Source organism: Mauremys mutica, chromosome 2 (genome assembly GCF_020497125.1).
Source record: "Mauremys mutica isolate MM-2020 ecotype Southern chromosome 2, ASM2049712v1, whole genome shotgun sequence".
In the NCBI taxonomy this organism is placed as follows: domain Eukaryota; kingdom Metazoa; phylum Chordata; order Testudines; family Geoemydidae; genus Mauremys; species Mauremys mutica.
In genome coordinates this window covers 170843780-170864310 of record NC_059073.1, presented here as the reverse complement: position 1 = coordinate 170864310, position 20531 = coordinate 170843780, and the positions used below count along the sequence as shown (strand labels likewise).

General features: G+C 42.4%; 1 protein-coding gene across 1 annotated transcript in view; it reads left to right on the top strand.

The window, feature by feature from the left end:
* LPCAT1 (lysophosphatidylcholine acyltransferase 1) overlaps nucleotides 1–20531 on the top strand; it is a 166552-nt gene that overhangs the window by 80152 nt on the left and 65869 nt on the right. Inside the window, exon 10 of the mRNA XM_045002927.1 lies at nucleotides 14688–14813. Within this exon, the coding sequence (XP_044858862.1) occupies nucleotides 14688–14813 (126 nt within the window). The remainder of the gene's footprint in view (nucleotides 1–14687; nucleotides 14814–20531) is intronic.

Here is a 20531-nt window from a genome sequence, read left to right as displayed (position 1 = left end):
CTTCCCTGGGACTTCGTGCCTCTTGTACCATTGCTGGTAGCATTAAGTAGTTAAGTGTTAGTTAACAGTTAGGGTCCCAGTGGGGACTTTGCCCCACAGCAGGGCATGCCCTGGGCTCCCAGGTTTAACCCCTGCTCAGACTGCAGCAGGCCTATGTCTATGAGTGACCCACATAACAGCTGCCTTAAGTACTTGGGCAAGTCACACATTAAGGACCATTGCCGGGATCTGCAAGAACTTTCATCCCTGCACCCAAAAGGAGTAGGATATTAACCTCAGGGCTCTCCTGATGGAGGTCCACCCTCTGCCTGGCTTCCGAGCCTTCTATGCAGGCCTCACCGAGCACCTCGGCCTCTGTGCACAGCGTGCCGCTGGCACTGGCCTCTTCCCGACACCGTTTACCATCGCTGGTACCAAAAGAGAGGGTTAAGAAGCACTCTCCGGCACCAACCAAGAAGGCCCAGGATCAGGGAACATCCAGCAAGGGACCCAGGCCTGCCTCCATGACTAGGCCCCTTAGCCCCCTTAAAGGTCCGCCAACGATTCCTGGGAGCGGTATGGGACCCGCAACCCTGCCTGCACCATCATCATTCCAAGCCCAGGTGCAGAGAGAGCACAGGTCTCTGCCCCTATGATGCCTTTGGTGCCGCAAGAGCAGGCTAAGGCTCCTGAGACAGCAAGCCTGCTGTTAAGACCCCTCGGGGTGGGGGAGCACTGCCAGTCGCTGGACAAGAATCGATGATCTCCACTATGTGGAGGATCCCGAGGCAGGTCCCAATCTCATCGTCAGTCGCCCAGACTCTGCTCCCTGTCTCCTCAGTGCTAGTCTCCACTACGGGGTCGATGCCCCCCCCATACTATCACCAGCATCACTCACCCTCTTGCCGATCTATCACTAGACGTCAGTCCTGATCGCCGGCACCACGGGAACACTCCTCATCTTATTGCCAGTCCACCCGGCACTAGGAGCGCTCTCCCTTGTACAGTCACCAGTCAGTTATGCCTGGCCAGCGAACACCGGTAGTTTTGACCAGTAAGCAGACTCAGGTGTCAATGGCCCCTTCCTGGTCGCTGAAAGGTGGTTCCTCTGGCACGGAGGCCCAGTTCAGCCCATCGCCCTGATCTCAGCGACAGGATTGGGCACCGGAATCGGCTCCGCCGTCCATGGCACCGCAATGGCAGCAAGGTGAGTGGCCAACACAGTGGCCATATTGGGGAGCATGGGCGTTCCGGTGATGATGTGCCCTTTGCAGCGCACCTTGGGGGCTGCGTCGGAGCAAAGGTCGGTGGCTCCACCGGCACTGGGCCCAGTGCTGGAAGGCCATTCTGAGGTCGGGGTAGATGATCCCGTACCCACCCCTAAACCTCCCTCTCCAGTGGTGGTCGAGCCTCCAGCACCTCCGCTGGTGGCCAAGTCTTCTTCATCTTCCCCAGATGAGGCGGTTGTGGGGCCTTCCAGGACTAGCCCCCAGGATTACTTTAGGGAACATCAAGTCCTTCTGTGACGGGTGACCAAGAACTTGGGGCTCAAGGAGCAGGGGATGACAGAGCAGGAGGATGCCTGTTTCAATGTCCTCTCAGCCTCCACACCTGCCCAGGTCACCCTGCCCGTAAACAACGGGGTCCTCAAGATCGCCAAATTGCTGTGGCAGACCCCATCCACCTTCCGCTCACCTCAAAATTGGCTGAGAAAAAGTATTTTGTGCCAGCCAAAGGTTTCGAATACCTTTTATTCTCACCCACCTCAAGGCTCACTGGTTGTATCTGCAGCCAATGAAAAGAAGAAGCAGGTACCCACTGCCGCTACTCCCAAGAATAAAGAAGCCAAAAAACTCAATTTATTTGGCAGGAAACTTTATTCAACAGCCAGCCTACAAGTCTGGGTGGCAAGCCATCAGGCCCTGTTGGGCTGATTATAATTTTGATCTTTGGGACAGTCTCCAAAAGTTCCAGGACTCTCTTCCTCAGGGTCAGGCTCAGGAGTTTGGTATCCTGGTAGAGGAAGGGACTGAGGCTGCCAGATATTCCTTGCAAATGGCATGGGAATTGGCGGACTTGACGGCAATGGTGGTCACATTGGCTGTGGTCATGCAATGCAGCCCCTGCCTCCGGACAAGCAGGCCTGTCCCAGGAGATGGAGGCCTCTGTTCAGGACCTTTGACGGAATTGGGCTCTTCTCTGATCAGACAGACACCAGGCTACACCAGTTGAAGGACACTAAGGCTACCCTTCGCTCGTTGGGCATGCATACCCCACAGTCTGTCAGAAAGCTGTTTCAGTCTCCGCCGCTGTCAAGGCCTTGGCAAGCCCGACAGGGATCTGCAAGAAGAGGGGGGATGCTGGAGTTAGCCATCGCCACCCTTCCTACTCTCGCTTGCCATCTGAGCCCGGACCCACTTAGCATCCAAGGGGGGCCAAAATCGATCGTTTTGAGGGTGTGCTCGAGAGTGACACCACAGTCATCCGGCCAGATCCTGCCCATCATTTCCTCAACCACCTTTCTCCCTATCTCTTGGCCTGGTCGCAGGTTACATCAGACTGCTGGGTCCTGGACCTAATAGCTCGGGACTTATACCCTGCAGTTTTTGGATACCCCTCCTTCCTTCCCCCCCCCCCCGGCTTCTTGTCCCTCTTCAGGGACCCCTTTCATGAACAACTCCTGGTTCAGGAGGTCGACAAGCTTTTCTGCCCAAGGTAAATTCCCAGTTCCACACTGGCCAAGACATTTACTTACCGGTCCTCTGTCTAAAGCCTCATGCATCAGATGAGGAGTGCAGGTTGCATACTCTGGACCTCAGACGGACACTGGCCTTCTACATTGACAGAACACGGCCATTCCATAAGTTAGTCCAAAGAATCTCATCTTGGATCATGGCCTGCATCCGCTATTTCTACGAGCTGGCAAAAGTGCCCCCACTGGCAATCGTGATAACTCACTCGACTTGGGCGCAGGCATCTTCGGCAGACTTCCAAGAAATTTGTCAGGCCGCCACTTTGGTCGTCTGTTCATACGTTTGTGAGCTTTCCCTGCTGATTTTATGCTCCTCGCCAGTCTTTTGGTGATGTCTTGTCTTTGCTCCAGGAAGACAGCTCACTATCCTTCTGTCCTTTTATCCCTTGCAGAGTGTTCTCTCCACTCTTAACTGTCCCCAATGAGGATAATCCATTGTCTTTGGACAACATTTGGACATAGTTCCTATCTAGCTGTGTCTGAATGGAAACCAGTGCAAATGACTGTGATTTAGTGGAGGGCTTGTGATGCAGTCATTTTTTAAAATTAGAAATGGAGTAAGATACCTGTATTATTTGTGTTTCAAACTCATTAGGTTATTTATTATATTGTCCGTTACTTTAATTTTAAAATCTTCCTAATGTAACTGAATTCTCCCCTATTTTTAGTTACTTACATTTAAAGACACTTGGAATTCTTGTACTTTTAGTTTTATGTAATAAAATAAAGTATTTTACTATTTAAAGTTGCAAGTCTCTGACTTCAGTGAAAGCCAAGTGACTGAGTTATTGTTGAAGTTCTGCCTAAGCAAGTGGCTTCTAATTTTTTTTGTGGTAAGTCCCTCCACAATTGCGGCTCCTGTTTTGCTCCCTGTTTTCTCTTGGCTTTTTTTCCGTCTTGTATTTTCTGAATGTTTAATCCTTCCCCCCCCCCCCCAATTATTAAATGTGTTGCCCGCTTTTATTTTTTGTTAAAATGAGGAGACTGACACATTTATTTGGTTATAAGCTTTTGTGGGCTATAACCCACTTCATCAGATGCATGGAGTGAAAAATACAATAGGCAGGTATAAATATACAGCACAGGAAAAGATGGTAGTTGCCTTAGCAAGTCAGGGGGTCAGTGCTAACAAGGCCAATTCAATCAGGGTAGATGTGGCCCATTCCCAACAGGTGACAAGAAGGGGTGAGTATCAACACAATTACTTTTTGTAGTGTTTTTTGTTGTTATACATGAGCAAATTTTGCAGCCAATTATAGGCAAGTTGTCATAGACAGTTACGGGTTAATTCCCCTTTTACCTGTAAAGGGTTAAGAAGTTCACATAGCCTAGCTGACACCTGACCAAAGGAACCAATGGGAGGACAAGATGTTTTCAAAGAGGGAGGAGGGAAATCAGTCTTTGGTCTGTTCAGAAAAGTTTGTGCCAGAGTGAAGTAACCAGGAATCAGCCATCTAACATTTCTTAAAAGTAGTAAGTGTTTAGAGAAGGAATGTATTAGATTATGTTTATTTTCTTTTGTGACTTTTTGCATAGAGGGAGAATCAAATTGGGTTTCTTTGTGTAACTAAGGTTTTGCCCAGAGGGACATCCTCTGTGTTTTGAATCTGTTGTCTGTGAGGGTAGCTTGCATGCTAATCTCACAGAGGTATTCCTTTCACTCTTTTTCTTTAATTAAAAGTCTTCTTTTAAGAACCTGATTGATTTTTTTCCTTGTTTTAAGATCCAAGGGTTTTTTGGATCTGTACTCACCAGGAATTGGTGGGAGGTGAATCAGTCTCAATCCTGCCAGGAAAAGGGGGATAAAGACTGGGGAAATATTTGGGGGAAGACAGAGTTTCCAAATGACTCTCCCACAAAAGTTTGTTTAAACTATTTGGTGGTGGCAGCTACTAGATCTAAGCTGATAAATAAGCTTAGGGGTTATCTCATGCAGGTCCCCACATCTGTACTCTAAAGTTCAGAGTGGGGGTGACACCTTGACACAGGTATTTTTCAAGGAACTGCTTGACATGCAAATCTGATACTAAAGTTGCAATGGCATGTGGAGTGATTCCACATCATGCAGTTTTCCTCATTATTTCTCCTCTTTGCACTCATGAATTAGGACAGGACCCCAGGTGTTGGAAACCGTGCCATAACTCACCCTTTGGTGCAGATACATATTAGAGTGCTTCTCATTAGTATAGCTCAACAATGATCTCTCATATGAGTTGCAATATGTATCCACCAAAAGGGTGAGGTGGTATGTATGTCTATAACACTTGTTTTTTAAACTCTTTATTATTTTGGGAAAAAAGGACTTGGGAGATACTGTAATAATGAAGTATGTTTCATAAATTAAGGCCAGAAGGAACCATTATGATCATCTAGTCTTCAATAACACAAACCATTGAATTATGCCACTGTTCAATCTTAACACTAGGAGTAAAGTGTAACATAAGAGAAAAGGCTTTTTAAAACATCAAAAGGGCTACACACACATCTTACCTAGAGTTGAACCATTCTTCACATGAGGACCATGGTAGGTACAACATCCCCAAAATGCCCAATTTTTGAAGTCTGGTTTCACCTTAATTCAAAACCTTGTCTTTCCCCCTTGAGGGGAAATCCAGCTGAGACTGGCTACTCAAAACCAGTTTGAGTTCAGCAGAGTGTCAGAAGTGAAATTGCAAAGGAGATGGCTCTGGTATTGTCAAGTGTTTGCTGGGAAGGGTATATCAGGATCCACTCTGTTTTTTTGATGTATTTCCTGATGATCCTGCTATTGAATTAACTCGGTGTATATATATACAGTACACATCCTTACAACGGTCAACGAAACAGAATATATCATAAGAATGGCCATACTGAGTCAGACTGAAGGTTCATCTAACCCAGTATCCTGTCTTCTGACAGTGGCCAATGCCAGGTGCCTCAGAGGGAATGAACAGAACAGGTAATCATCAAGTGATCCATTCCCTGTTGCTCATTCCCAGCTTCTGGCAAACAGAGGCCAGGGGCACTATCCCAGCCCATCCTGGCTAATAGCCATTGATGGACCTATCCTCCTTGAATTTATCTAGGTTTTTTTTAACCCTATTCATATTCATAAAGTATTATAGAGGGGCTCCAAATCTGTCACAGCCTCCAGCCAAGATGACCACTTTATGAAAGAAACAGAAATTTTTGTAAATTGTGATAGTTTGCAAACATTTTTAAAAAGTCAGTATTCCATTTCTTTTTTAAAGTTCTCAGCAACCCCATAATGAACTAATTGTACCAAATTTCAAGACTTTATTCTACTGGAAATGTTAATGCTTCACTAAAAGTATTTTTATTAGATTATATAATCCATAGAAAATACTACATTAAAAGAATGTTTAGGTTGTAAAGTGAAGTACTGAAAAGTTTGAAAATGTATATTGTCAATTAATCTTCGCTTTCTGTAACAATATGGTCTTTAATTTCTTGATCACAAATTTTATTCCACAGGAACTCTAATCATATTTATGTGCAGATTAGATGGTGTACAGCGGGTGAGGAAGCTGATAAATATTTAGCTCTAAACTGTCTACAATGAGAACGGCTCAGGGAGAGAGGGTGGTCATAATGAGCCTACTTCCGCTTGCCAGCCTGCATAAAGGCTGGATATAATTGCAGCCTGCAACCTCTGAGGAGTGCAGGAACACACATTTTTCAGAAGTGATTACTGATTTTTGGGTTCCCAACTTGAGACATCTTAAAGGCTTTTTAAAATGCTTAGCACCTGCCCTCTGAAAATCAAGCTCCTTTAACGATGTCTCAAACTGAGCAGACAAACTGAGGTACTTCAAACCACTAGTCATTTCTGAAAACTTAGGCTCAAGTCAAAGGTACACCAGAAAATTATAACTATTAAAATAATTTAAGTATATAAGATGAGGAAAAGGTGCAAGATGAAAAAAAATTGCAAGGTATTTTGTGTGTATATGAAGATATAGGAAAAACACTGTATGATGCTTTGTTATATTTGAGAAATGGCATATGGTATATAAGGGCACAAGAGAAAACTATCCCACTGCATCAGAAAGATAGAAAGTATGGCAAGACACCACCTTGACTTAACCAGGAAATCTTCAGTGACCTGAAATTCAAAAAAGAGTCCCACAACAAGTGGAAACTAGTTCAAATTACAAAGGATGAATATAAATAAACACAAGTATGTAGGGACAAAATTAGAATAAACTAGCTAGAGACATAAAGGGCAACAATAGAACATTCTACATTAGAAGTAAGAGGTGTGACAGACCCAGGCCAGTGGGGTACAGGAGTCTGGTAGATGGCAAATATACTGGTCACTGGATGAGTAGTTTTCTGTTCCCTGAGTGACAAGAGCAGGGGCTGCACTAGAGTAATCAGGAACCTGCTAGAACTAATCAGCCTGTCTGCCTTAATTGGAACACCTGCAGCCAATCAAGGCAGGCTAATCAGGGCACCTGGGTTTAAAAAGGAGCTCACTCCAGTCAGGGATGGGAGAGCCAGAGGAGAGGAAGTACGTGTGAGGAGCTGGGAGCAAGAGGCGCAAGGAGCTGAGAGTAAGAGGGTGTGCTGCTGGAGGATTGAGGAGTACAAGCATTATCAGACACCAGGAGGAAGGTCCTGTGGTGAGGATAAAGAAGGTGTTTAGAGGAGGCCATGGGGAAGTAGCCCAGGGAGTTGTAGCTGTCATGCAGCTGTTACAGGAGGCACTATAGACAGCTGCAATCCACAGGGCCCTGGGCTGGAACCCGGAGTAGAAGGCGGGCCCGGGTTCCCTCCCAAACCTCCCAACTCCTGATCAGACACAGGAGAAGTTGACCCAGATTGTGGGGAAGATCACTGAGGTGAGCAAACTCTGCCAATAAGCGCAGGATCCACCAAGGTAGAGGAGGAACTTTGTCACAGAGGATAGGCCCGTTACTCAGTGAGGATGGGAGGGTGTGGAACAATAACAGGTGCTAAATGACTATACCCCCACCCCCAAAAAGGTGAATGCCAGTGAAAATGAGGTAGGATCAGAGACTAAAATAAGGAGAGAGCAAGTTTAAAATTATTTAGACAAGTCAGATGTCTTCAAGTAACCAGGGCCTGATGAAATACATAATAGAATAATCAAGGAGCTGACTGAGGAGGTATCTGGGCCATTAGCGATTATCTTTGAAAAGTCATGGATTCCAGAGAGATTCCAGAGGACTATAAAAGGGCAAATATAGTGCCAGTCTCTAAAATGGGAAATAAGGACAACCTGGGGAATTACAGATCAGTCAGCTTAACTTCAGTACCTGAAAAATAATGGAGCAAATAAGCAATCAGTTTGCAAACACGTAGAAGATAATATGATAATTAACAGTGAGCATGGATTAGTCAAGAACAAATCATGTCAAACCAACCGAATAGCTTTCTTTGACAGGGTAACAAGCCTTGTGGATGGGGGGAAGCAGTAGATGCGGTAATCTTGACTTTATTAAGGCTTTTGATATTGTCTTGCATGACCTTCTCATAAACAAACTAGGGAAATACAACCTAGATGGAGTTACTATAAGGTGAGTGCATAAGTGGTTGGAAAACCATTTCCAGAGAATAGTTCACGGTCAAGCAGGAAGGGCATATTGGATGGGATCTCCCACAGGGATTAGTTCTGGGTCTGGTTCTGTTCAATATCTTCATCAATGGTTTAGTTAATAGCATCAAGAGTAACCCTATAAAGTTTGCGGACAGTACCAAGCTCGGAGGGGTTGCAAATACTTTGGAGGGTAGGAGTAAAATTCAAAATGATCTGGACAAACTGGAGAAGTGGTCTGCAGTAAATAGGATGAAATTCAGTAAGGACAAACGCAAAGTACTCCACTTAAGAAAGAACAATCAGTTGCACATGTACAAAATCATAGAATCATAGAACTTAAGATCAGAAGGGACCATTATGATCATCTAGTCTGACCTCCCGCAAGATGCAGGCCACAAAAGCTGACCCACCCACTCCTGAAATAATTCTCACCCTTGACTCAGCTGTTGAAGTCCCCAAATCCTGATTTAAATACTTCAAGTAGCAGATAATCCTCCAGCAAGAGACCCCTGCCCCATGCTGCGGAGGAAGGCGAAAAACCTCCAGGGCCACTGCCAATCTACCCTGGAGGAAAATTCCTTCCCGACCCCAAATATGGCGATCAGCTGAACCCCAAGCATGCGGGCAAGACTCGCCAGCCAGACACTCAGGAAAAAGACTTTCAATATCCCAACATTTGACCCTCTGTACTAATTACCAGTGGTCGCACGTTATTGACCTATTGACTAAATCACGTTATCCTATCAAACCATTCCCTCCATAAACTTATCAAGCTTAATCTTAAAGCCAGAGAGGTCCTTCACCCCCACTATTTCCCTCGGTAGGCTGTTCCAGAATTTCACTCCCCTGATGGTTAGAAACCTTCGTCTAATTTCAAGCCTAAACTTCCCGACTGCCAATTTATATCCATTTGTTCTTGTGTCCATATTAGTACTGAGCTGAAATAATTCCTCTCCCTCCCTGGTATTTATCCCTCTGATATATTTAAAGAGAGTAATCATATCTCCTCTCAACCTTCTTTTGGTTAAGGAAAACAAACCGAGCTCCTCAAGTCTCCTTTCATATGACAGGCTTTCCATTCCTCGGATCATTCTAGTGGCTCTTCTTTGTACCCGTTCCAGTTTGAATTCATCCTTCTTAAACATGGGAGACCAAAACTGCACACAGTACTCCAAATGAGGTCTCACCAACGCCTTGTATAACGGGACTAGCACCTCCTTATCTCTACTAGAAATACCTCGCCTAATGCATCCCAAGACCGCATTAGCTTTTTTAACGGCCACATCACATTGCCGACTCATAGTCATCCTGCGATCAACCAGGACTCCGAGGTCCTTCTCCTCTTCCGTTACTTCCAACTGGTGCGTCCCCAGCTTATAACTAAAATTCCTGTTAGTCATCCCTAAATGCATGACCTTACACTTCTCACTATTGAATTTCATCCTATTACTAATACTCCAGTTTACAAGGTCATCCAAATCTCCCTGGAGGATATCCCAATCCTTCTCCGAATTGGCAGTACCTCCCAACTTCGTGTCATCCGCAAACTTTATCAGCCCACTCCTACTTTTGGTTCCGAGGTCAGTGATAAATAGATTGAATAAGATCGGACCCAAAACCGAACCTTGAGGAACTCCACTGGTAACCTCCCTCCAACCCGCCAGATCACCTTTCAATACGACCCGCTGCAGTCTCCCCTTTAACCAGTTCCTTATCCACCTCTGGATTTGCATTTCGATCCCCATCTTTTCCAATTTAACCAGTAATTCTTCATGTGGTACCGTATCAAACGCCTTACTGAAATCAAGATATATTAGATCCACCGCATTTCCCTTGTCTAAAAAATCTGTTACTTTCTCAAAGAAGGAGATCAGGTTGGTTTGGCACGATCTACCTTTCGTAAAACCATGTTGTAATTTGTCCCAATTGCCATTGACCTCAAGGTCCGTAACTACTCTCTCCTTTAATATTTTTTCCATGACTTTACATACTACAGATGTTAAACTAACAGGCCTGTAGTTACCCGGGTCACTTTTTTTCCCCTTCTTGAAAATAGGAACTATATTAGCTAATCTCCAGTCAAATGGTACAACCCCCGAGTTTAGAGATTCGTTAAAAATTATCGCTAACGGGCTTGCAATTTCACTCGCCAATTCCTTTAATATTCTAGGATGAAGATTATCCGGGCCGCCTGATTTACTACCGTTAAGCTGTTCAAGTTTGGCTTCTACCTCGGATACTGTAATTTCCAACCCCGCACCTTCATTCCCATCAGTCACTCTGCCACTATTCCTAAGCCCTTCATTAGCCTCATTAAAGACCGAGGCAAAATATTCGTTTAGATATTGTGCCATGCCTAGCTTATCCTTAATCTCCACTCCGTTTACAGTTTTAAGCGGTCCCACTTCTTCTTTCTTGGTTTTCTTCCTATTTATATGGCTAAAAAACCTTTTACTATTGGTTTTAATTCCCTTCGCAAGGTCCATCTCTACCCGGCTTTTGGCCTTTCTCACTGCATCCCTACACCCTCTGACCTCAATAAGGTAGGTTTCTTTGCTGATCCCTCCCATCTTCCACTCCTTGTACGCTTTCTGTTTTTTCTTAATCACCCCTCTGAGACGCTTGCTCATCCAGCTCGGTCTAAAACTGCTACCTAAGGACCGTTTTCCCTTTCTCGGGATACAGGCCTCTGACAGCTCCTGCAACTTCAACCTGAAATAATCCCAGGCGTCTTCCGCCTTTAGATCCCTAAATATATTAGTCCAATCCACTTCCCTAACTAGTCGCCTTAATTTAGTAAAGTTAGCCCTTTTGAAATCGTAAACCTTAGTCTCAGATGCAATTTTGTTTATCCTTCCATTTATTTTGAACCGAATTATTTCATGATCACTCGAGCCAAGGTTGTCCCCTACAACCATTTCCTCAACAAGGTCCTCACTACTCACCAAAACCAAATCTAAAATCGCATCCCCCCTCGTCGGTTCAGCTACTACTGAAAAATGACTGCCTAGGATAGAGTACTGCGGAAGGGGATCTGTGGGTCAGTGGATCACAAGCTAAATATGAGTCAAGAGTAACACCGTTGCAAAAACGAATATCATTCTGGGATGTATTAGCAGGAGTGTTGTAAGCAAGACACAAGAAGTAATTCTTCTGCTTTACTCTGTGCTGATTAGGCTTCAACTGAAATATTGTGTTCAGTTCTGGGCACCACATTTCAGGACAGATTTGGACAAATTGGAGAAAATCCAGAGAAGAGCAACAAAAATGATTTAAGATCTAGAAAACATGACCTTGATTGAAAAAATTGGGTTTTAGTCTGAAGAAGAGAAGACTTGATGGGGGACATAACAGTTTTCACCTACATAAACGATTGTTACAAGGAGGAGGGAGGTAAATGGTTCTTGTTAACCTCTGAGAATAGGACAAGAAGCAATGGGCTTAAGTTGCAGCAAGGGCTGTTTAGGTTATACATTAGGAAATACTTCCCAACTGTCAGGGTAGTTAAGCACTGTAATAACTTGCCTAGGGTGGTTGTGGAATCTCCATCACTGGAGATTTTTAGAGCGGGTTAGACAAACACCTGTCAGGGATGGTCTAGATAATACTTAGTCCTGCCATGAGTGCAGGGGACTGCACTAGATAATCTCTCAAAGTCCCTTCCAGTCCTACGATTATATGATTCTACGTTCATGAAACTAAAGAAAATAAGGTTGCACTTGCAATTTAAATTTCTCATGTATTTGCCTTCTGCCTGTCCAGGGAATTGTTGGGTATCTGCTTCTGCTTACCACTGGAGGCAGGAATATTAAAATTTGTGTATAGCAATTGCTGCTTGCTTATTAGTCACATGGATTCCTGTACTTCATAAAAATGTTGGTTAGATTCCTCTTGTGAGCTCTAATGTTGAGCAAATTTCATAAGGTTTAGAAGTTAATTTCCAATCATTGGCAATCCATTGTAAGTGTGAAAGACTATAGACCAGCCACTCCCATAGGTACTGATGGATCAGAGTTTTAGCACCCATTTGCTCCCACTATGTACACTCTGGGTTCAGTCTACCAATGCGCATTTCTCCCTCTTGACCCATCACAAGCTGGACTCCAGATCTTAGAGTTTCCCCCTCCCTCCCTCTTTCTCTTGCATCTGTGAGTTGTAGCCATCACATGTCCCTCTGAAGAGGTTGCGTTGGGTGCTGAGAGTGTCTGCTGACACCAGACCTTGGCCACCAGAAGCTTTAGTCCCTCAGGAGAGAAAATCTAGAAGACCATGGAAAAAAGTTAGGGTCTGTTGTCATGCAACGGAAGTAGACCAAAGGATACTCTCCAGGCATGTTTGAGTTACCTGGGGTAAGTCCCCTCCTACCAGCCAAAATTATTCCCCTTGCCCTAATCAACACAGCTCCATTGGTCATAGCCAGGGGCGGCAAGCCGCGGGGGACGCTCTGCCGGCGCTGCGAGGGCGGCAGGCAGGCTGCCTCTGCGATTTGCCTGCGGAGGGTCCGCTGGTCCCGTGGTTTCGGTGGACCTCCCGCAGGCAAACCGCCGGAGGCAGCCTGCCTGGCGTGCTTGGGGCAGCAAAATCCCTAGAGCCTAGACCAGGGGCGGTCATAGCAGACCTATTACTAGCTATTCATAATATATATCCTGATGAGACCCCTCCAGAAAGGGTTCTCATTCATCATGTGACTCTGTCTACCTGAATTCGATGAATTTATCTGGATATGGCCTCACTGCAAAATCAGTATATGCTAACCTAACTTTGCTTCTTATTTGATGGCCTCATTAAATATCTGAACCTTGGCATCTTATCGGTCCTTATACTGACTGCCTTTGCGGGAGGCCCTCCATTCATCCAAAATAAGAGTTTAGTTTCTAACCCTCACATGTTCAGATCCATCAAAGCAGTGGTAAAACTTACTCTTCCAGTTAAAGTACTTGTTATTAGTTGGAAGCTTAACGTGGAACTGGCATGGTTAAGGAAATAATCTTTTAAATCAATGGTGGGTACTTTATTGTTCTTGTCACTTAAAGTTGCATTCTTTGGGGTCATAATTTGGGCAAGGAAGATCCAGTGAATTGCTTCCCTTATCCTTTAAGAAAGCCTTGACTTCTTTCCTGACAATGTAGTTCTTTGGAGAACACTTGCATTGCTTCCTAAAGCAGTGTTACCTTATCATCTAAAGCAAGAGATTACACTGTCTTCATTCTGCTCTAATCCTCCTAAGGAAGTAAGATGGCATTACCTAAATCTGTTGAGCTATAAAATTCTACTTAGGCAGAAAAAGTATTTCCAAAAAACGAGTGTTTCTTTAATCACCTATGCTGGCATGAATTGAGGTCTCAAGCTTCAAAAGCAATTATTGCCTACTATGTCTGAGAAGCAATTATTAATTCTTATAAGAGAGAAAACATTTCTTCTTAGTATAAAAGCTCTCTCTACAAGACCTATTTTTAACTTTTTGGGGAGTGAGAAAGGAGGGAGAAATACAGTTTTCATGAGGAAATCTGCAAAGCAGCTATATTGAGGTCCTCCACTCTTGCATCCATTTTGTAATGTTTTGTCATAAGAACATAAGAACATAAGAAAGGCCGTACCGGGTCAGACCAAAGGTCCATCTAGCCCAGTATCTGTCTACCGACAGTGGCCAATGCCAGGTGCCCCAGAGGGAGTGAATCTAACAGGCAATGATCAAGTGATCTCAATCATAAACAGCAGATGTTGCCTTCTCATAGGCTGCCATCATCACTTTCACAAGCATTCTTGTCAGTTTCACCTATGAGTAAGGAGCCTTCATCAATTTTACTTCAGCTCTGGGATGCCTGGTCAATTTCACAGTCTCTGGTTTTCATGTGTCAAATTTCACCTTAGGACACCACCCTCCTCAGTTTCTGGGTATGTCTACACAGCAAAGAAAAACCCATGGCTGGCCCATGCCAGCTGACTCGGGCTTACAGGGGATCGGGCTGTGGGGTGGTTTCATTGCTGTGTAGAGATCTGGGCTGGGGCTGGAGCTCAGGCTCTGGGACCCTGTAGGTCAGTGTTACTTTTTCCTTGTATCATATTTCAGGAAGCTTTTATGTGAATTTTATTTCCTTATTTTTGTTCACCTTTTATATTATCCTTAGTGTTCTTTTTGTATCTCCTTGGACTTGTATCTGAAGAGTCAAAGTAAACATTCTGCAGCAGGTCTCCATAGAATGTATCTTTCGTTTTTTGTACGAGCATTTTCTCCGTTGGCTATTCACTTTTTAAATTTTTCCTTTGATATATTTGTATAGGGTTTAATGCTGTACACAGCCAAGGTAATAAAGGGGTAGAGGTGTGTGTAAGCGATAGATTTGTGTGTATCAAAAGAGATTATATTTACTGTATCGGGTTTCTTTACTCAAGGGCCTTGGGAGTTTCAGTAACAGACTACACATTTGAAGATTGCCAGCTAGCTTTGGCTGAAGGACAACTTCGTCTGCCTTCAAACACCTGCCTTTTAGAATTTGCAAAGCTTGTGAGAAGCCTTGGGTGAGCATATAAAATGATTTTTATTTACTAACATTTATACAAACCAACTGTCTTAGTTACCTTTATGACTAGAAAATGGAATTTTATATTACAAACAGGAAGCACTAATGTATATTTCAAGAAGTACCTCACTAGAGGTCCCCTCCTTGCACCCTCCAAGGTTGGAGAAGTTTTGTCTGGACCAGTAGGTGAAATAAAATCTTTGGCTCCTTTAAGGACAGAAGATTGCAGTGTTAGTCTTTTGGCTCCTGAGCCATCAGCTGTCAGTTTATAAGCCCTTCCCCCTGTCTGAGGTGTCATTCTGCACCCTGAACAAAGCTCTTCCTCTTGGGATGAGAGCAGGATATCCAGGTTTTGGGCATCATCCTAGTTATCTTTTGGGAAGCTGGGAAGGAATTTTTCCCTCACTGCCAGATTGGCCTGGATACAGTATGGGGTTGTTTCATTTTCTCCTGAGCAGCCCAAGGAACTGGTGGGTTCGGTCAGATTGTAAAATTAATGTTGTCACAATTTGGTGAATGCCTCGTGGATACTCATTTGATAGGGGGTCCAGTTCCACTGCAGATTAGAAGGCATCCCCTAAAGAAAGTGGGAAATGGAATTGGGGCTCCTAATGTCTTGTATGGCAAGGAGTCAGCCCCTCTTCCCTTAATTTTCATACAAGGGAATAGCAGTCAGAACGCAGCAAACAGTGCTGGGTCACTGTGTGGGGGAGTGGGCTGGGGGCAGCCCTCCCTCGGTAGTAAAGAAAGATATGAGGGTGCCAGTAGTGGACATCTGGGTGGCACAACTTACAGAAAGAAGGATGAGCTGCACTAGATGTCTTGTTGCTCAATAGTTCCCAGATGTGTTACTTAGTTAAGGTGTGGCCTAGCTAAACAATATTATTAGTGTTTTGTCTGTCTTCCTCAAGTGCCTGGAATTATCTCACTGGATTTATTTTTAAAATCCCACACTTGTTACACTTCAGACAAGTCTCAGGTGATCTTGTATTATAAGACAACAAATGTACACAGTGCTTCAACTGGTTGCTCCTCTCCCAGCATGCCTAGAAAAAGCAGCTATGGACAGCTTATGGTTCTGTCTTCTGCCAATGTTGATTTAAGGCTGATGTGTAAGCACTAGGGCTGTCAAGTGATTAAAAAAAGTCACGATTAATTGCACTGTTAATAATAGAATACCATTTATTCAAATATTTCTGGGTGTTTTCTCCATTTTCAAATATATTGATATCAGTTATAACAGAATACAAAGTGCACAGTGCTCACTTTATATTTATTTTTTATTATAAATATTTGCAATGTAAAAAACTAAATACAGTATTTTTCAATTCACCTAATACAAGTAATGTAGTGCAATCTCTTTACCATGAAAGTTGAACTTACAAATGTTGAATTATGTTAAAAAAAAACAAAACAAAAACCTGCATTCAAAAATAAAACAATGTAAAACTTTAGAGCCTACAAGTTCACTCAGTCCTATTTCTTGTTCAGCCAATGTCTCAGACAAACAAGGCAGGAGATAATGCTGCCTGCTTCTTATTTACAATGTCACCTCAAAGTGAGAGAGGTGTTTTCATGGCACTGTTGTAGCCAGTGTCGCAAGATATTTACATACCAGATGTGCTAAACATTAACATGACCCTTCATGCTTCAACCACCATTCCAAAGAATATGCATCAATGCTGATGACGGGTTCTACTCAATAACAATCCAAAGCAGTGCAGACCAACGCATATTCATTTTCATCATCTGAGACACCAATCTGGCAACTTTCTTTCAAGTTTTCTTGTTTGCCTCCTCACCTGGAGGCATGGACTATAGCCTCATGTTTCCTTTTCCAACTCTAATTATTTCCTTTCACTAATTAATCCTTTATCTTCCAGCAGCTGTACACAGGAGGAAGGAAAGGAGAAAATAATTTCTAGTGTAGGGAAGATAGAAGACCAACAGTAAGGATAAGTGCTTTTTCTGTAGAGACCTTGCACCTAAAAGGATCTCCAACAGGACAATAGAGAATGCTACAGGGAGTCAGCAGGAACGTTCTGTTCTCCACACCAAATTTATCTGTAAAGGCTCTGAGCTGACCTGTACTCAAAGTAAACCCCTCTCCTTTAGTATGCAGGTGCTAATCCTAGGGCTCATTTTAGTCTCCTTGCAACATTGCTTGGCTTCTGTGCCTGCTCAGCAGGCTACCAGTCAGCCTCAAAGCTGTTCGCCCAATTTATGTCCTCTTGAATTCTGGATGTTAGTGTCTGTTGCCAAAACCAACTATGAAACTCTGCTAAATGGGCATTTTTCCTTGATTTTTCAGAGGCTCTGTGACTCCCTGATTTGGGTGTCTATCAAGGTGATAGACTCCCTGAATTTAGGTGTTTATCAGGATGGATTGAGTTAAATCACTAAGTGGAAAGCATTGATTTAAATAATTAGTTTTAATCAAATTTTCCATTTGTACTCCAGTTATTTTCTAAAGAAGGGTGCGTTCTCAGTGATTGATATAAGCATTAAAAAATGTTGATTTACAATAGAGCCTTTATACTATATTTGGGACATCTTTTTTGCTAGCTAGTGTGGTACCCTATAACTATATACATTTATTTAAGCAATGATATGGCTTAATATTTTCAGATACTTATTATTTGTACAGTTTTAGTATGTTATATAAATGTTGAATGATATATTTCTTGTTTATTAGACAATTAACTTTTGGCTCATTCTTTGTGTCATGCTGCCTTAGGATGGTAACTGGAATTTAATTAAACAAAAAACCACATATACATTTTTTTTTTATTTTTATTAAACAAAACCTTAAATATTTTGGATAAGTAAATTTTTCTTATCAAAACATGTTTCACGTTTATAACTAAATTATTTATTAAACAGAGGGATTAATTGTAGTCAGTGAATTAAACTGATTATTTCAAGTCATCCTGGGAAATGTGTTTCAAATACACCTAAGTGAAAGGGACTGGAGTTTAAGTCCCTATTCGCATAAGTTTTTTGAAAATGAGACAGTCTCCTGACTGACTTAGGCTGACCATATTTATAAAACTAAACCTCAAAAGTTAGATGTTTTCCCCCAATACTTTATTTTTTATTTATATATTTTAAGAGATTATAATAAGTTTAGGCCATATCATGTTTTATATTGAATTCATACTTAATTTTAAACAGGGTTATTTTTACAAAGAAAAAATATAATTTAAATAAAATAAAAAATCTGATTTAAATTAAAAAAAAATCATTTATTTTTAAATCATGGATTTTTATCCACCATGGCATCTGTACATTATGGAAAATCTCAGCTGTTCTTGGCTTTTCCCCACTAATAGGAAGATTGCAATCCTGTTTTTTTGCATAGTGGAATGTAGTTTGCAGTGGGACGCTCAACATACACTTGCTTGAGGTGCAGTCACTATGCAGTTTATTCATTGATTTAAAGGCCAGAAACGTACGACTTTTCACACAATTCACTCTGCACCAGATACAGGGTAACAGCTTAACCTCTGCTAATTAGCTAACATACATTAAGATCCCTTCAAACCTTTATTAATTAATTCTTGGCCTCCACAGGACTGTTGCAATTATGTAGTTTGACCTCCTAAAATGTCACTCAATAATTCCTACATCAAGCCCAAAAACTTGTGGTTGAACAAGAGCATGACTTCTAGGAAGATATCCAGTCTTAATTATAAAGATTTCAAATGATGTAGAATTTACCACATACCTTAGTAGGTTGTTCCAGTTAACATTTACAGTTTATTTCCAGTATGAATTTATCTAGCTTTGAATTCCTGTCACTTGATCATGTAATAGCTTTGTCTGCTACATTGAATTGCTCTGTTTTCATAGATTCGTGGATTTTGAAGGCCAGAAGGGACCACTAGATCGTCTATTCTGACCTCCTGTGTATTATAAGGCCACTGCATTTCACTCAGTTAACCCTAAATCAAGCCCAGTAACTTGTTTGGTTAAAGCATATCTTCCAGAAAGGCCTCCGGTGTTGCTTTGAAGACATCAAGAGACGTTGCTTTGAAGCCATCATGAGTGTTCACCACATCTCTTGGTGGCTTGTTCCAATGACAAATCACCCTCATAGTTAAAAATGTGTGCCTCATTTCTGATTTGAAATTTATCTGATTCCAGCTTTCAGCCATGTTATGCTTTTCTCTGCCAGATTAAAGAGCCTTTCATAGCCAGTATTTTCACCCTGTAAAGGTACTTGTACACTGTAATCAAGTCACTCCCTGATCTTTTTGATAAGATAATCAGATTGATCTCCGTAAGTCTCTCACTGTAAAGCATTTTCTCTAGCCCTCAAATAATAGTTGTAGCTCTTTTCTGCACCTTCTCTGGTTATTGAATATCCATTTTAAAATGTGAACACCAAAACTGGACATAGTATTCCAGTATCACTCTCACCAATGTCATGTACAGAGTTAAAATCACATCCTTACTCCTACTCATGACCCCTTGTTTATACATCAAAGGATCATATATTTGTGATGCTGTGGCAAAAAGGACTATAGGAGATCATATTGAGCTGCTTGTTCACTATGACCCGTAAACCTTTTTCAGAAACACTGCTTTCTCGAACAGAGTCCCCCATTCTGTAGGTATGGCCTCGATTCCTTGTTCTTAGATGTATGACCCTCCATTTGGCTGCATTAAAAATCATTTTGTTTGGATGGGCTCATTTTACCAACGCTGGGTTTAGCAGGCCAACGCTCATCAGATCACCATGTGTGACTGCCCTGTCCTCATTATTTACCACTCCACTGTCATTGTTGAAATTTGATCTGCAAACTTTATCAGCAGTGATTTTATGTTCCAGATCATTGATAAAAACAGCAAAAGTCCTGGAACTGGTATCTGCGGATCCCCTTAAAAACAACCCTATTCAGTGATGATTCTTCATTGAAAATGACTTCTTGGGATCTGTCAGTTAACCAGTTTTTAATCCACTTAATGTGTGATTAACTGATATTGATAGTGTTAATTTTTTAATCATAATGTCATGTGGTACTAGGGTCAAATGCCTTAGAGTAGTCTAAGTATACTACATTTACACAATTCATTTAATTATTCATATTGTATAGTGCTAACACATTTATGCAGTTACCCTTTATCAATCAAACTTGTAATCACATCAAAAAATGAAATAAAGGGGTTGTTTGACAAGACTTCCTTTCCATAAAATCACATTGACTGGTATTAATTATATTACCATCCTTTAATTCTTTATCAATTAAACCTCGTAGCAACTTTTCCAGTATTTTGCCCAAGATCTGTCAGGCTAATCACATGAGGATGATGTACTTTAACATACTACTTAGTTATTAATGGACTAGAAAGAACATCAGATAGGGATATACAATTTTAAATGAGCAGGCCTGAAAAACTTCCACCCAAGAGACCTTAAAGTGTTGGCTGAGGAGCTCTCTGGCCTGCTGATGTTCATTTTTAATAAACCTTGGAATATCAGGGAAATTCCGGAACACTGGACAAATGCTAATGTTGTGCCAATATTCAAGCAGAATGACCTGGGTAACTATAGGCCTTCATCCCTTCCTGGGCTCTGTTAGTTAGCACGTTCAGCCATATGCATTCAAGATTTGTGGAAGAGTTATCAATAACTCTAAAACAGATAATGGTGTCTTAATATTGAGTGCCACCCTCCTCTCCTCTTTTACCCATTCTATTCTTCCTAAACAGG